This window comes from Corvus brachyrhynchos, unplaced genomic scaffold (genome assembly GCF_000691975.1).
Source record: "Corvus brachyrhynchos isolate BGI_N302 unplaced genomic scaffold, ASM69197v1 scaffold409, whole genome shotgun sequence".
Lineage (NCBI taxonomy): Eukaryota > Metazoa > Chordata > Aves > Passeriformes > Corvidae > Corvus > Corvus brachyrhynchos.
This window is the reverse complement of record NW_008246059.1, coordinates 592144-606745: the sequence shown is the minus strand read 5'-3', so window position 1 is coordinate 606745 and position 14602 is coordinate 592144. Positions and strand designations below refer to the sequence as shown.

Genomic DNA, 14602 nt, shown 5'->3' with positions numbered 1-14602 from the left:
ATTCAATTAAAATGAAGTACTTATCATAATCAGAACGTGATCTTGCAGAGTGTGTTTTTTTATTTTTATTCAGGAATAAACCAGGTTTTTGCCAGTCACTTGTTGATTCAGTAGAAGTCCAAGGGAACTTCAGGGGAATTTATGAATTTATTAATTGAATACAAATGTATGTGTATGGTATGAAATCCTAACAAATTTGAATCATGAATGTAAGTGAAAACACTTTCAGGGAATTCAGTCAGCTTTGAGCTGAGTTCTCGATCACAATGCCAAGGAGTGTTTTACCTGTACTGGCACTGAAATCATGGGGTGTTTCTCAGTATTGTGCATTCACATTTTCTTCTGCAAATGTCTTATTTAAAAGAGTTACTCCTGTGAAATGTGGTAAAGAGTTTTTAATGACATCTGTAAGGATTAAGCATTTTCTGGTTTATATACATGAATTGAAGGGGTTTTTTTGTTGATATGTAATCATTACAGTATGATTTTTTTGTGGTGTGAAACTTGATAGCAGCTCTGGTAGGATATATGTGGGTTAAATAAATCTGTTGCAAAGAGATTTTCATAAAAAATCCCTCTGTTGTTTTTTTTATTGTTAGTGAAAACTATATATTTGGAAAATTTGAAACCTTCTGTAAACGTTTGGAGAAAATTTCAGACATGAGCAATACTATGGAAAGCCTTTTAGAGCTCCAGCGTGTAAAAATAGAAGGCATTGAAGAGATCACTGCTCAATACCAGAGCATTGCTACAAACATGAAATCCAAACAGTATGATGTTCTGGACCATAGGAAAAAAGAGGTACTTATATTCAGCACTTGTGTGACAATTATTCTGTTAATTCTGTACTTTTCACCAGAGTTTTGCAAAGAATGTTGGATATTATAACAATGCATATATTATTTTTCAGTAACTGTAATACCAATACTCTCATACCTTTTAATACAAATTGAAAGTGTTAGGGTAAATTTGCTTTTTACTTCAAATGTTTTTGTTAACTTTTTGTGAACTAGGTTTTGTGTGATAGGTAAAGCTACAAACAATTTTTTCTAAACTTGATTGTTTTGAGATGCATGTATTTTGAACTGCAGAAAGAAAACTAATTTAGGTATATTAACACACTAAATACAGTTTCTCTAATAATAAGTTATACTCAGTATTATTAAAAAATAATAGTGATGGCAGTATTATAGAAAAGTTAGTAAAGGCTCATTTTAGGAGGAGAAGAGAATGATATCACTCCAAGTGCTGAACAGAATGATAAAAGCTAAAGTGGCTTTTCAAATGCTCCAGTCTCATGTTTTAATACATGCTACACAGGCTGGAATTGAGCTGCTTTGTTTGAGCTATAGCCTGCTTGTTTTGCAGAGTTAATGGTCTCACAATAGAAGTTCTAGAAGTGTTGACTTACTCTCCTGCCTTCCTGTACTAAAGCTTGCCACTGTCATTAACTTTCCTTTAAACATTTAACCTGGAATACTTGTGGCTTTCTTCTGACTGTTTGATGGCTTATGTTTCTCTAATACTTGCTGCGTGGCTCTTTTGTGAAAGAGGGCATTTACTGTTCACTGGAATTTGGAGTGGCTTAAAAATGGCATGGCTTGTCTACGTGTTTGGAGCAATATCTATTATGGACTGTCTTCCCAAGCTTGTGCAGTGCTCTCTTTCAGAGAAGCTTACTCTTTTTGTTAGACCCCCATTATTTGGGACTCCTAAGAAAAATTTCTACAGATAAATACCCAAATTACTTGTAAGAGCTGCCAGATTTGGTAGTAACTTCCCTTAGTGTGTAAGGTGCTCTAGAGAGCCTGCCAGTTTGCTCACCTTTGATGGTTTCATACCTGGACAGTAAGCTGAGCACTCTCCTGTGGCAGGGCTGCAAGTCGCTGATGAGCGTGCTCTGTTCTCTCTGATGAGGTTATGAGTTTTCCTCGGCCTGTCTGTATTCCTCCATGCTCCTTTGTGTCCATGAAGATGAGGTTTTAATTATTTAACCTAACACAGTTTTGTTTGCTTTGCTTAGAGCCCTTGTTGCTGGTGTTGTTCCTGTTGTTTTTAGTGCAGTGCTGAACACATGCACCGGGTAGATAGATTCCCAAAAAGCTTCAGAGAAAGGGTTTTTTTATAAAATGAAAGTGGCACTACAGATGATTTTTTTTTCTTTTGCTCTTATTCTAGTTTGAAAAAGATTACCTTGAATTTAAGAACCAAATTGCAGCACTGTATGAATCTATACAGGAATTTGTGGATTCCTGGTTTGAGAAGGCCGTAACTGTAAGTTATGTTACAAATGCAACCCCCTGCTTCTTGTGCTCGGAAGGGCTGAGTACCCATAGCTCCTACTAAACTCCTTCATTACTGCCAGTGTTCTGTGCTGTGCTGGTGGCTGCCTGAGATAATGTTGGAGGACATCAAGCCTATTACAAATGTTCTAAAAGTTGCTTGCTGTAAAGGAATGTTCATTCTTACTTGGTGCCAAGTGTATGTTCCATCTTTCCATACCAATTTTATAGCTCTGTATTTTGAAGTTTATTTTCTTTCTTCATCCTGGTGTTTTCTGTTGCATTTCTAAGTTATTCCTGTTTGACCGGCAGCAGTAATGAAATAATGTCTGCCATCTGTTTCCTTGATGTCAATACTGTTCATTGGCTCAGGCCCTGATCATGATATGAGATGTTAATGAAGTGTGAGTAAAGATGTAGGTGTTCTACCACAACTGTTTGCTGAAAAAAAGGAGTGAGGATTTGAGAGTCAGAAAAAACCCAAACTGTAGTGGTAACAGTTTCTTGGTTTATACAAGGGTATGCATCTCCTGTGTGAGAAAAAATATAGAAATAAAATACACAAACTTGTCTGGATTTTTCTGTATTTCTTAGAAAACAACTTACAAATTTACATGGCATATTCTAAATTAATAAAATGCTGTATGGACAATGCCCTTCTGAACTGTTACCTTCTGCAATAAATGCTCTATCTTCCTTTTTAGACTGAACAGATGCTGGGATTTCTGATGAAGCTTGAACAAATAGGAGAAAATAATATTGATCTTAATGAAAAGTATATCACTGTTCTTCAGCAGTACAGCCAAGACTTGGAGTTTATTCAAAACCTCTATCAGAAGGAAAAGGAAAATCCACCTATACCACGTAATATACCACCAGTAAGAATGAAGTAATGGAGAGAGAAAAATTACTTTACTTCTTGACTGTTTTTAAGTTAATGAAAATATAACCTCATATCTTCTGTGTTTTAGGTAACAGGGAAGATTATGTGGGCTCAGCAGTTATTCAGGAAAATTGACCGTCCAATGACATTTCTTAAAAAGAAAACCACACTTCTGAAGGTTGGAAATTAGCAGAGTAGGATTTGTGCTAAGCTTTCAAGGATGTTATTAACAGATGCGTGATTTACTTTTATACTTCTGCACTCACTTTTCTTTCTCACTGGGCCATTAGTGCCTTGTATAGGTCATAGTATAGACTTTGTTCTATGGGCAAGATTGGGAGGAAAAATCAGGAAAAAGAGTTATGTTGGTTAGAGTGGTTGAATACTACTTAATAATTGAATTCCTAAATATATTGCTGTGTTTCTGTGTCTTACCTCATTTCTAAGACAGCATAATTCAGAGCTTTCTATTTTTGAGAGGAAAAGCCTAATGGAGGGCCTTTCTACTGTATTAGACTCATTGAATTGTTTAAGTGGTGCTTTTACTTTTTTCCCCCCTAAATTGCAGACACTGGAAATGAAAAAAGTTGTCAAGAACTACAATAAAATGGCTGCAGTTCTTTTGGAATTTGAGCTTGTTTATCATAAGGCCTGGTGCAGGCTTGCTGACCAGGCTAGGAATGCTCTGTGTGCTCCCTTACTTGTCAGGCACCCAGAAACCGAGGTAAATATGATTTATTTTTTGTATTACTGTTATATGATGTAGTATTACACATGTTACTTTGGTCATATCACTGATAGACAAGAAAAAATTAAAATAACCTTAATAGGGTTAAAAAATGAGCTATTTGAGTTGGAATTTTTTTTCCTTTTTGTGTATATTTATGATACATCTCATAATGTCTCTTTCTTATAAGGTTTCTGTCTTATTCAGGGTGTAAAAGAGGCAGTGTCCAGCAAATACATATCTACTACTGACTTATCTACATTCTCTAGATATTTTTTCCTTGTTTGTTTTCTATGTTAACCAAAATTTTAGTTGAGGAAGGAATTTTTTGTTAGATCATGGTCTTTTCTGCAGTGATCAGTATCACTGTGTTGAATATATTGCAATAATTCATTAATTTGCTTTCAAAACTGCTGAGGCAGAAAGTCTTACTTCACAGATTTTTTTTTTTTCTGCTGTAGTGCAGAGAAATTATGGTTAAAATGTGGCATTTTTTGTACTAATGATTCCATAATAGACAACCAGAACATAGTTTTCAAATTTATGTAGCATCTTAATAACATTTAGTGCCCCCAAAAGTGTAGAGATTATCCTTCACAATATTTCTCCCTAGTTACTGATGGAGAAACTGAGATGAAAAGGCAAATTAGCTTCCAGAGAATACAACTGCAGAACAAGAATTAACAAGAATTAAACTTAGGATGTCATGGGAGCCAAGTGCTTAGGGCATAGGGAAGGAGTCACAAGAAATTGAAATCAGTGTAAGATATTGGCTGATTAATACTTTGGGAAGCCCATATACTTGTAGGGGAGGTTGGAGAAGAAACATGGGTATCTCTTACAAATTCTCTCCAGTCATCTTCATCTCTTTTTATGATCCAGTTATAGCACACTACATTTAACTACCAAACTAGTGTCTTATTTTCTATTTCTTTTTTTCACTCTACATGAAGGAATTATTTGTAAACTTAGACCCAATGGTCCTGGAAGTACTTTATGAGACAAAATACCTGAGAAAAATGCATTTTGAAGTTCCGAATGTTGTCCTTGTCTTGTGTGCAGCTGAAGAACAGATCAAAAGACATCAAAGGGAGTGAGTGAACACTTTCTGGATTTGTTTCTCATCTGCAAATGGGAATCCCTACCTTTGAGTCTGTTGCATATATTGCTTTTGATTTATTATAATTTTTCTCTTTGATGGAGTTTAATTGAATTTTAGTTGCTTTCCTCTGTATTTGCATATTAACATGCAGTTGTTCCTATTTACACACGTATCTCATTGCTTGGAAATGCCTAGATGTTTTTGTTTTGTTACTTCAACAGCTGCTGTAAAGTGGAGCTCTTAGGTGCTGCTATTATTAGTACCAGAGTGCATCTGTGCACTCTAATATAGCAATTACACTGCAAAACATTACACCTAACATAAGATTTTTTCCTCTTAGAAAACTAAGCTGGAATTTACCACTTGATTACAGCACTGTCCAAACACATGTATAGGTAATACATCGCTTAAGTTATAACTTGGTCTCTCATGTTGAATACCTAAAATCACTTTTGTTGATTTAAAAGAATTTCTTTCTGTTTCTTGTAACAGTCCAAATCTCTGCTGCAAGAGTTCTTTTATTCTCAGGGATGCTGATGGTTAATTCTAGAACTCTCTAAACAGGGATGTTCAGTCTTAAAAAAGCAATGTTTTGTGAGGAGTGTTCTTTAGTTCTTAATTAGAATTGGACAAAAAGGGATGAAATTTAAAGAATTTCATAAGTACTTCAGTCTCTCCTCCCTTTTTCTGTTAAAGTTAGTTTTCACAGTTTCACTCTTACAATGCAACGTTTTTCATTGATTTTCTGTGGAGTGTTTAAGGACAATTAACCATAAATTTTTAATGTGCAAGACAAACTTCTGTGTGTTACAGACCTCCAAAAAGCAACAGCCCCAGATTTTACCATCCAACAGGGAAAAAAAGTACAGATAATGTTTGCAATAAAAAAGAAATCCAAACCCATTATGTATCTGACCTTTGAATTATCTTTGCTTCTAATTCTTGTTTACGCAGTTTCTTTGAGTAGCTCTATTTTCATGGAGCTATACTGGTAAGCCTTGATTCAGACTTTGGGCTCTTTTTCTTTGGGATTTGGGGTTCTAAGTGGTTTGTACGTGATTTTTCTTAGAAGAAGTGTCATTTCATGCTATGTCATGTGAGATGGGAAGAAGGACACAAAAATGCCATGTTTTCAATTTCCTGTTTCTATATTTTTTTTAAATTGTAGTTAATTTTTCTTGGGAGAAAAATTCTCTAAATTGATCACAGTCACTTTGCTGGAGGTACTTATTTCTTCAGTCTGGTTCTCCTGTTGGTAAGGACAAAGAGGCCTGGTTGGTGTTAGGAAGAGCTGGGAAAGGTTCATGTTTTTAAGATGAGATCAGAACTTGCAAATCTTACTAACAGAAAATGTGTCCAAAATTCTGTGTGTTTCAAATATCTGAATGAAGCACATTATAAGCATGATTGCATGTTTCAGACTCCAGAACCTGCTGATCAGTTATAAGGAACATCTGAATAGGATCCCTGATGTGCTGAAACCACTGATGAAGCCATTCATAGGACAAATTGAGGATGCCCTTACTCCGGGCCTGATACAGCTGTCATGGACTTCTCTGAACATTTATAAATGTAGGTAGTAGGAGAAGTGGTGAGCTGTTCATACTCTGAGATGCCTGCATTCATTTTTATTTCTCTGTGAAAAATGTGTTTGTGTGAGGCAGCTGGTGTGGGGTCTGTAGCTCAGACCCAGGAAACCGTAACCAGTCTGGAGAGATGGTCCTGCGAAGAACCGTCTTCCCGGAGCCCATGTAGTTTTCTCTCAGGCACCGGAGTGCCTTTGCAGAGAGGCTGTCAGCTCTTTGGTGGTAATCAGCTCATGATTTCAGCTCTTTGCTCTTCGAGGCAATCTCCAGGCCTGACCAGGAGGAGAGAGATGAAGGGACCCATATAGCAGTTCTGCATGGGGCAGCTTTATTAGTCCGCACCCCGCGAAGGGGAGGCCAGGGATGAGCACTCTAGTCTCACAGGGACAGAGGGCTAGGTCTTATAGGGGTACAGGGGTCGGTGTGAGAGGGTAAAAGCCAATGGGTTACAAAGGATCTGCATAGGTTCTCCAAGAGGATCATGGGTCTGTGTCCTCTCTCACCGTAACTGAAAGGTGGCTGCCTTTTCCAGGGGGATTCTGCTGGGAGGTTGTGCAATCTCCCTATCTCAGCAGGCCTCCCTCCAGGGCAGAGGCTGGGCATACCCCACTTTTGTGGACTGACCTCTTCACTTTAGGTGGATAATTTTAGCCCAACTGCTACAAGAATGTGTGACAAGAGAACAGCCATGGGTGTTTTGATAATACCTTTTCTATAAAAAAATCTTCATAACTTATGCTGAACACTTCTAGAAGTGACATGTCTGAAATCAAGGTTGGAGGTTTTGCCCAAATCCTAATTTTTTTCCAAGAAAACATTTTTTTTATTAGGCACTGAGATTTTCCACCCAACCAGTAAGACACAACCTTAACCCTATCAAATACAGCATAAAATTGATTAACTGTTGTTAAAGTGTTGTTGAAATGGGCATATATAAAACCATCACCAAGACTTTTATGTTGCAGTTTCATGGGAAAACAATAACTCACGCTTGTAAATTAGTTTTCAGTTGAGGTTGATTGCTGTTAGGCTTTCCCTTTTCTTCTTCCAAAGGAAAAGTAGCAATATAAACAAGAACAGGTACAGTCTAAATATGAAAGTGAAATGTGGCACAGGTTTGTGCAGCTGTTCATTTATGACTCTGCCATGTGGCAGTGGTTCACGGGGTTCTGACCAGTGCTTAAGGCAGGGCTGGTCACCTTTCAGCTTTACTTGACCTTTGCCTGACCAGAGCACAAGAACCAAATATCTGTGCCTTAGATATCGTAGTGATTTCTTTCTACATACAGTAGAAACATATATGTAATACCTTATGGTAGTAAAAGTGACAGAGGACATCAGGTGATGTATTTTATATTTTGCAATGGAAATACGAAAGGGAAAGAATTTTTCCAGTCTATTCAGAAACAGTCAATTTTACCTTTCATTTAATAAACACATTTGTTAAAGCAGTCAGTTTATCTCTTTCCAAATTAGGTCATACATATGAAAGAAGAAATCTAATGGTTTAACACGGTTGTAGTCTTGACTGGGGGAATTTTAGCCGTTTAATTTGTAAGTTAATTAAAATTACAAAAGTACTGTGTTTTGGTGCGTGTGTATGTAGGAGGACCAAAATAATTTTTGGGCACTTGTGTCCTCTCTGTTTTCTGTTCTATTTTGTTGATCCTTTTCATTACAATGTTGTTACCAAAAAGAAGAGATATTTTGAAGTATATTGTTCTATTTATTATAAAACAGTTTAACTTAAAGATTCAAAAGTACAGCAAGTCCATCATGTTTCAGGCTTTCATTTCATATTTCACTGCCATTAAATCCTGATTTTATTGTAATACCTGGGAGGAGGCAGAGGTGAGTGGGAGGAAGGGGAGATGAGACTGAAGAGGTCTGTATTTTGCATTGACTTGTTTTTATTTTGTTATCCTTGTTTAGTTATTCAGAATATTTACAGAACCCTGAGGGAGTTGGACTATGCAGTCAAAGCAGCATCTGATACCCTGGAATGCAGAATTGAAAGAATTCTGAAGGACATGTCAAACACTGCTCTGATAATTTTGCCAGAAGACAAACCTATAGATGTGACTTCATTCTTGGAACAAATAGAAAATCTTGCTATCTCTACTGCTTCCAAACTGTCTCAGTAGGTTTCTTAATTGCACAGACTTGAAGGCCATTTTTGGGAAGGTTTCTTTACTTTCTACTTTTGTATGCATAGAGATTTTACTTTTAAAATGTTATTGTAACAGAGTAGTAGTCTAGAGCAAAGTGATAGTCTTAGGATGCTGGGGAGAAGCGACAAAGTATCTTGAACACAGCAGCTGTGAAATAGCACGGTATTTAGCATTTAGCATTTATTTAGCATTTCTTAAATTTTTCGTATACTATTCTGACAAGTAGCAAGAAAAATGGAGATGGATAGGACTTGAAATCTCATCCACATGTTAATTGCTTGTTTCTTAATACTTCTTTTGCTTTTATTTTACTTTCTGATTTCACAGATTATCTTACTGCCTCGTCATGATAAACCTGTTTTATTAGCTATAGCTGGAAAAAAAGCTTTTTTAAAAAAATTAGTATGAAGTCCAGTTGACTCAGCTATAATAGGATCTGACAAATGGGTTTCTTGTTAGTCAGCATGTTTTAATATCTTAAAATCTTTGTATGCCCAAGCAATGGGAACAAACTGAAAAACATTGAAAGGGCATTTCCCTGCACATAAGTGCAGTGGGACTGGGGGTGTGTGCCTGGGAAATGACAAAGGGTATTCCTTATGTTTGATTCCCCATGGGTGACTGTAAGGTTGTTTTTGTAGGCAGAGCCAACAGGTGGAATGCTCTGTGTATGAACTTATAGGTATTCTTGAGCACAGTCTGAAAGCAGATGCTGGAAGAACTCTGGAGGTAAGACCTCTACAATGTAAAAAGTAGCCTTTTACAACCTAGTCAGATACTTGATATTTAATTTATATGCTGGATAATATGATTGTTTTCCTCAGAATTTTCCTTTCACTCTTCAGGATTCCTTCGCCTGTACGCATCTTGACATGAAGCAGAAAACACGCTGCCAAGAATGTCTGTCCTGTAGCTACTATAACCTGATGGGACAGCTTTGTCAGAAGAATACTGACTGTTTGATCAGATGTGAGTTTGTCTTTTTCAGATATGGTTAATTTTTTTAATAAAATGTAAAGATTTTTTTCCCCTCAAGCTTATTGTGGTAAAAAATAATCCTCACTTGAATATTACATTTATTTAGGCACGAAGATTTCTTTAGAGTCTTTAAGACATCGATTGCATGTTATTGACTCCAGATATCAGACAACTAAGTTTGTAGAGGCACACAGGGTTCCTTTGTTCAAAGCTGAAGTTCAACTGGCTATTCCAAATATTGTTTTGAGACCAAGTCTTGAAGATATTCAGGTAACAAAATGATTGCACGTATCAGTCATTTATGATAAAATGTTTATAAATGCATTGTTTTAAAACAATATATGCAAGTTTAGTTCTGGTATAAGAACTAAAAGGAAGGGGAAGAAAAGGTAAAAAGTCACTTGAGTTCATGATGCCACTGGATGCTAAGGACATGAAGCCATGGATCAGGTTTGTTATGCAGGAACTGCATAAGAAAGAACTGTTTTTCTCAAATCTCAGTAACTCAGTAAATCACAAACCTCTCCTTAGAGGCAAACATTTCAAAATGAGTGAAGAAGTAAAAATGAATGCCATCAATACAGCCTGATTGACTTCCTAGTCTCTTTAAACTTTCAGAACATAAAATCTGTTTAAAGTGTCATTCATAAATCAGCACTCAACAGTAGTGAAATGTAAAGAAGAATATTACCAGCCTGAAGCCCTAAAGTGTGGAAAAATTTAAACACTTTTTAAAACTTACACTAATTCTGCAATATTTGTACACATATATTTCCAATGTCCTATGATGTCTGAAATTATTCACAGAGTATTAGTTGTTTATGGTGTTGATTTGTGGACTTTTCACTTAGCATGGTGACTGTCAAAATCAGTAGTTGAATTAGTTCTCAAGTTTCATGTGCAGACTTCACAGTGTTGTCAGTAAGAAATCAGGCCACAAGTGTGATTTTAAAATAGCCTACATAGAAACAGTCATCTGAAAATTTATGTAGCTGCCTGTATAGGTTATAGACTATACCATCACAAATTCAGACAAATGTATTCAAGCATTCCAGCGTGAACATGAAAACTATCATTAATACCTCATAACAATGTTTATAACAGTTTTTAAGGGAAGTAGTACCATAACTAAGTTATAATCCCCAATGATTCATGATTACTGTTCATAAAGGCCTCTTATGTTCTTGTCTGAAAATCACATTGGTTTTGGGTGATCCTATGTCATGCTTATTTAGAATATTTCCTTTAAAGATAAAGGTATAATTTTTCAACCTTGGTATTGTTTGGAGGATCATCCCCCACTCACATAATATCTCTGTGAGCTCAAGGTGAATGTTTTGCTTTTTTCAGAGTGTTGTAAACAAAGCAGTAAAGATCATACTGTCAATAGCCAAAGATATTCCCCTGTGGAAATTTGCTTACTTACATCATAAACAGCAGCAGGTGAGTATTTCATTTTGATTATTTAAAAAGATGTGGTATTTTGGTTAACATTTCTTAAGATTATATTCTGTACCAATACTTTCACTTGTTACTTTGTGGATCTTCCTGTGAGTCAAAGCCTAGTTTTTAATCTCTGTGCTGAGTAATAAAACGTAAGAGTAATAGTTCATAAATCTTATGTTTGGTAGTTTCTAATATTAAAATCAAAAGTTGCTTTAAAAGAATATTTTAAGTATACTGTTCAAGTATGATGATGATAGTGTAGAACCAACACTATCTGTAAGTACTAACAGCTGAATATACATTATTATCGCTCTTCCCAGGCAACAACTCTTTTAAGTTAAACTGCAAGCCTTCATATGGCACCTATAATACTACAGTTCATACAGTAAAATATTTTAACTGGCATCAAAATTAGCACTAAAACCTTGGGAAGGTCTGAGGTTTAGATAGAAACTGAAATTTGTTAAAGGACAAAAATGCACAGTACTGGTAATCATATGGCCTTAATTGTCTCATCTGGGAACAGCATATGCACATATGCATGTAGGTCTGTGCTGAAAAGTGTCTTGGTAAAAATATTTTATTTTGTTGATATGACATGAAAAACAGATCAGCTCATTTCAGTGAAAAAACCCACATTCAAGTCCTGCAAATAAATAATAATTAAGATTAAAGAAAAAAAGAACTAGGAGAATGTGGACTAAACTCTGTTTTGTCAAGCAGAATGTTTGCTTATTTCCAAGCAGCCAACCCTCCACTTCCTCCAGAACTTCCTACAGCCAAGAATGGGTATAGATTGTAATTCTACACAGAAGAAGGCAGAAAGATCTTAGCAGTTGTGTAGGAGAGAACAGCACAATTGTACTTTTATGTGGTGCATATTTGACTGATGTAATTCAGAGATGATTAATCTCTGTAAAAGCTCTGTAAAAATCCAAGCTGAGAACAGGGAGTGTCCCTGTGGATGCTTCTCTGCACTTTCTGTCTGTTCCTAGGAGTAGTTATTATTTGAGCATCACTGAACATTCCATGATTTAAAAATAGAAACAAAACTACAAACAAAGTAGTGGATGTATTTCTTTTCTCTTGTTTAATTTATACCAGGTTGAACAAGCTGTTGCTTTAGAGATAGGTGATGAGAACAAACTCACCAGGATGGTGGCGCTGAAACCTTTAGACAAGCAGATCATCGAACATAAGGATGTAAACAAAGTGGTGATCCAACTAAATACAATTATTTTGTCTCTTAAAACTGAAGCACTGAGTCTTCTGAAGACCTTTTCTGAATTTTCAGACATCTGGAACAAGGTTAACTGCATGCTTAATATAATATGTTGCTGTGTTATAAAATCTAAATAGTTTTTTAAAAAAAGTTATTGGTTGCATAAGGAATCTGTGCTCAGTAGAAATCATTGGTTTCATGGTAGAATCCATACACCTGTAATTCCTCTGTCTGCTCTTATGTTGACAAGAACCTGCAAATCTTTACCAATTAAAGCATCTAAGAAAGCAAGCAGAAGAACGCAAAAGAATTAAATTTAGAATTTAATTTAGAATATAAACAAGCTTATGCTTTCAAATGCTCATACATCTTTTTCACAGCATCTTGTCTGCATGTGTTATGAAAAAGAATAGTGGAGCAGTCTCTTAGAAATTGGAGACTACAAAGCTATTCCTGAGTATTAAACTGACCAGTTCTTCTCAAGCAACCACTGCTGAAATATTCTTTTCTATTTTTTCACAAAAAAAGGGATAACCTATATCTAGGAAATCTTTCAGCAATAAGGATTCAAAAGCTGAAGTGAATCTGGGCTGATGGAGTTATCTTCATTAGGAAGTGGGTCTAGTCACATAGATGGTAAAGCTCTGAGGAGTGTTTTGTCAAGAGATTCATCATGAAATAAAACTTTGTGTACATTCTGACTAGTGAAATTCAACTCTGTGAATGGACAACTTTGATCTTACCTAAGATAGGTCTTACCTATCAAAGGTGCTTTAATCAGGCCAAGAAACAAGCAATCAAAACAGGAGTAATCCTATCGTTGTAACTGCTCCCTATTTTTAGCTTCCCTTTCCTAAATCAACCCTTAAGTGACTCCGTTCAAACAGCTGACTCTTCTGTCCAGGCTGAGAGAGGGCATTTTCACATCTTCATGGCTTCTGAGGTTCCAAAGCTTAATGCTCAGTTTGGCTGAGATACTGCTTGAGCTAAGCACATATTGGTAGTGTGTCATTTCACCCAGACAAGACACAATCAGGTTGGGTGATGCAGTAGAATGATGTTTCTTTTTTATTAAAATCTTGTAAAATAGTCAATTAACCTGCTCCTTAAACCTAAATTCCTCAGGAGCTGGCACTGTTCCCCCCATCTTTATAATCTCTCTTGGACCATTGGGAGCTGTTACTGGTAACTCATTATTGGCCAGAGAGGTGCAAAGAGATTCTCAGGGATCTCACAGTGCAGACTGCAGGGGAACGTTGCTGAGACAGGTGAAGATCATTTGTCTGCAATTGAACTGAGCACCTTGCACATTTGTTGAACTGGTGACATTGATTTCTCACCTCTGCAGAGACTGGCCTACCTAATGAAAAGGAAAGATGCTCAGTGCTCTATTGCCTATAAACAATCTTTAACAAGCTAAATGCCCTCTCTCCCCTTAGATCTCTCCTTCCCTGCCAAACTGTTTTCTTCAAATGGCCAGGAGGCCATCTGTACCTAGAAACTGCAGTTTGAAGATGCTGTTTCAGGAAGAGTGAAGATGACTGAGTACAATTCCTCCCATTTAAATACCTGTTAGAGGATGTGAACTGCTTTTGTGGGGTTGCAGACAGAACGGAGACTAGGAAGGAAATATTTCCAGCAAAATTTTAGCAGCTACATTGTAAATTTTGTAGTAACATTTGGATGGATAAGGGATATTCTGATCTGTGTCAGTTTTTGAGTTACAGATTTCAAGTTCTTTAAGATTATTATACAAAAAATAAGAGTCAGGTAAGGCAGATCAAGTAAAGTTATTTGTCCTTATACTAACTGATGCTTATATTTTAAGTTCTTTTACAGAGGGAACATTTTGTGTTTGTGTAACACATCAGGCAGCTGTGTGCCCTGTAGGTTGTTATAATACCAATGCTAAATAGTAATGAAAATAAACTTCTTTTAAGTAGGATCCAGAAGAAAAAGTGAAGGAATTTATAGATACTAAACCAACAATGGCTGAATTCCAATCTCAAATCAGATACTTTTCTGTAAGTATTTATCTTTAATAAAAATGAACTGTTGAGATAAATTTTAATGAAATTAAATGCTGAAAGCTTGTATTTGTCTTAGCTATTAGAAATGCAAATCAGAGAACTGCCCAATCATTGTGCACTGCAATCAGTGGAAGTTGCAACAGAGTCATTGAAAATAGCTTTAATTCAGGAATGC

The 14602-nt window shown here is 36.1% G+C and overlaps 1 protein-coding gene across 1 annotated transcript in view; it reads left to right on the top strand.

The window, feature by feature from the left end:
- LOC103623566 (dynein heavy chain 5, axonemal) overlaps positions 1–14602 on the top strand; it is a 152347-nt gene that overhangs the window by 18196 nt on the left and 119549 nt on the right. Inside the window, exons 14-28 of the mRNA XM_017746168.1 lie at positions 600–801; positions 2179–2274; positions 2987–3160; positions 3254–3343; positions 3734–3889; positions 4846–4985; positions 6415–6566; positions 8513–8720; positions 9393–9480; positions 9597–9720; positions 9836–9999; positions 11080–11172; positions 12280–12483; positions 14341–14421; positions 14504–14602. The exon at positions 14504–14602 is cut by the window's right edge and continues 309 nt beyond it. Of these exons, the coding sequence (XP_017601657.1) occupies positions 600–801; positions 2179–2274; positions 2987–3160; positions 3254–3343; positions 3734–3889; positions 4846–4985; positions 6415–6566; positions 8513–8720; positions 9393–9480; positions 9597–9720; positions 9836–9999; positions 11080–11172; positions 12280–12483; positions 14341–14421; positions 14504–14602 (2071 nt within the window). The remainder of the gene's footprint in view (positions 1–599; positions 802–2178; positions 2275–2986; positions 3161–3253; positions 3344–3733; positions 3890–4845; positions 4986–6414; positions 6567–8512; positions 8721–9392; positions 9481–9596; positions 9721–9835; positions 10000–11079; positions 11173–12279; positions 12484–14340; positions 14422–14503) is intronic.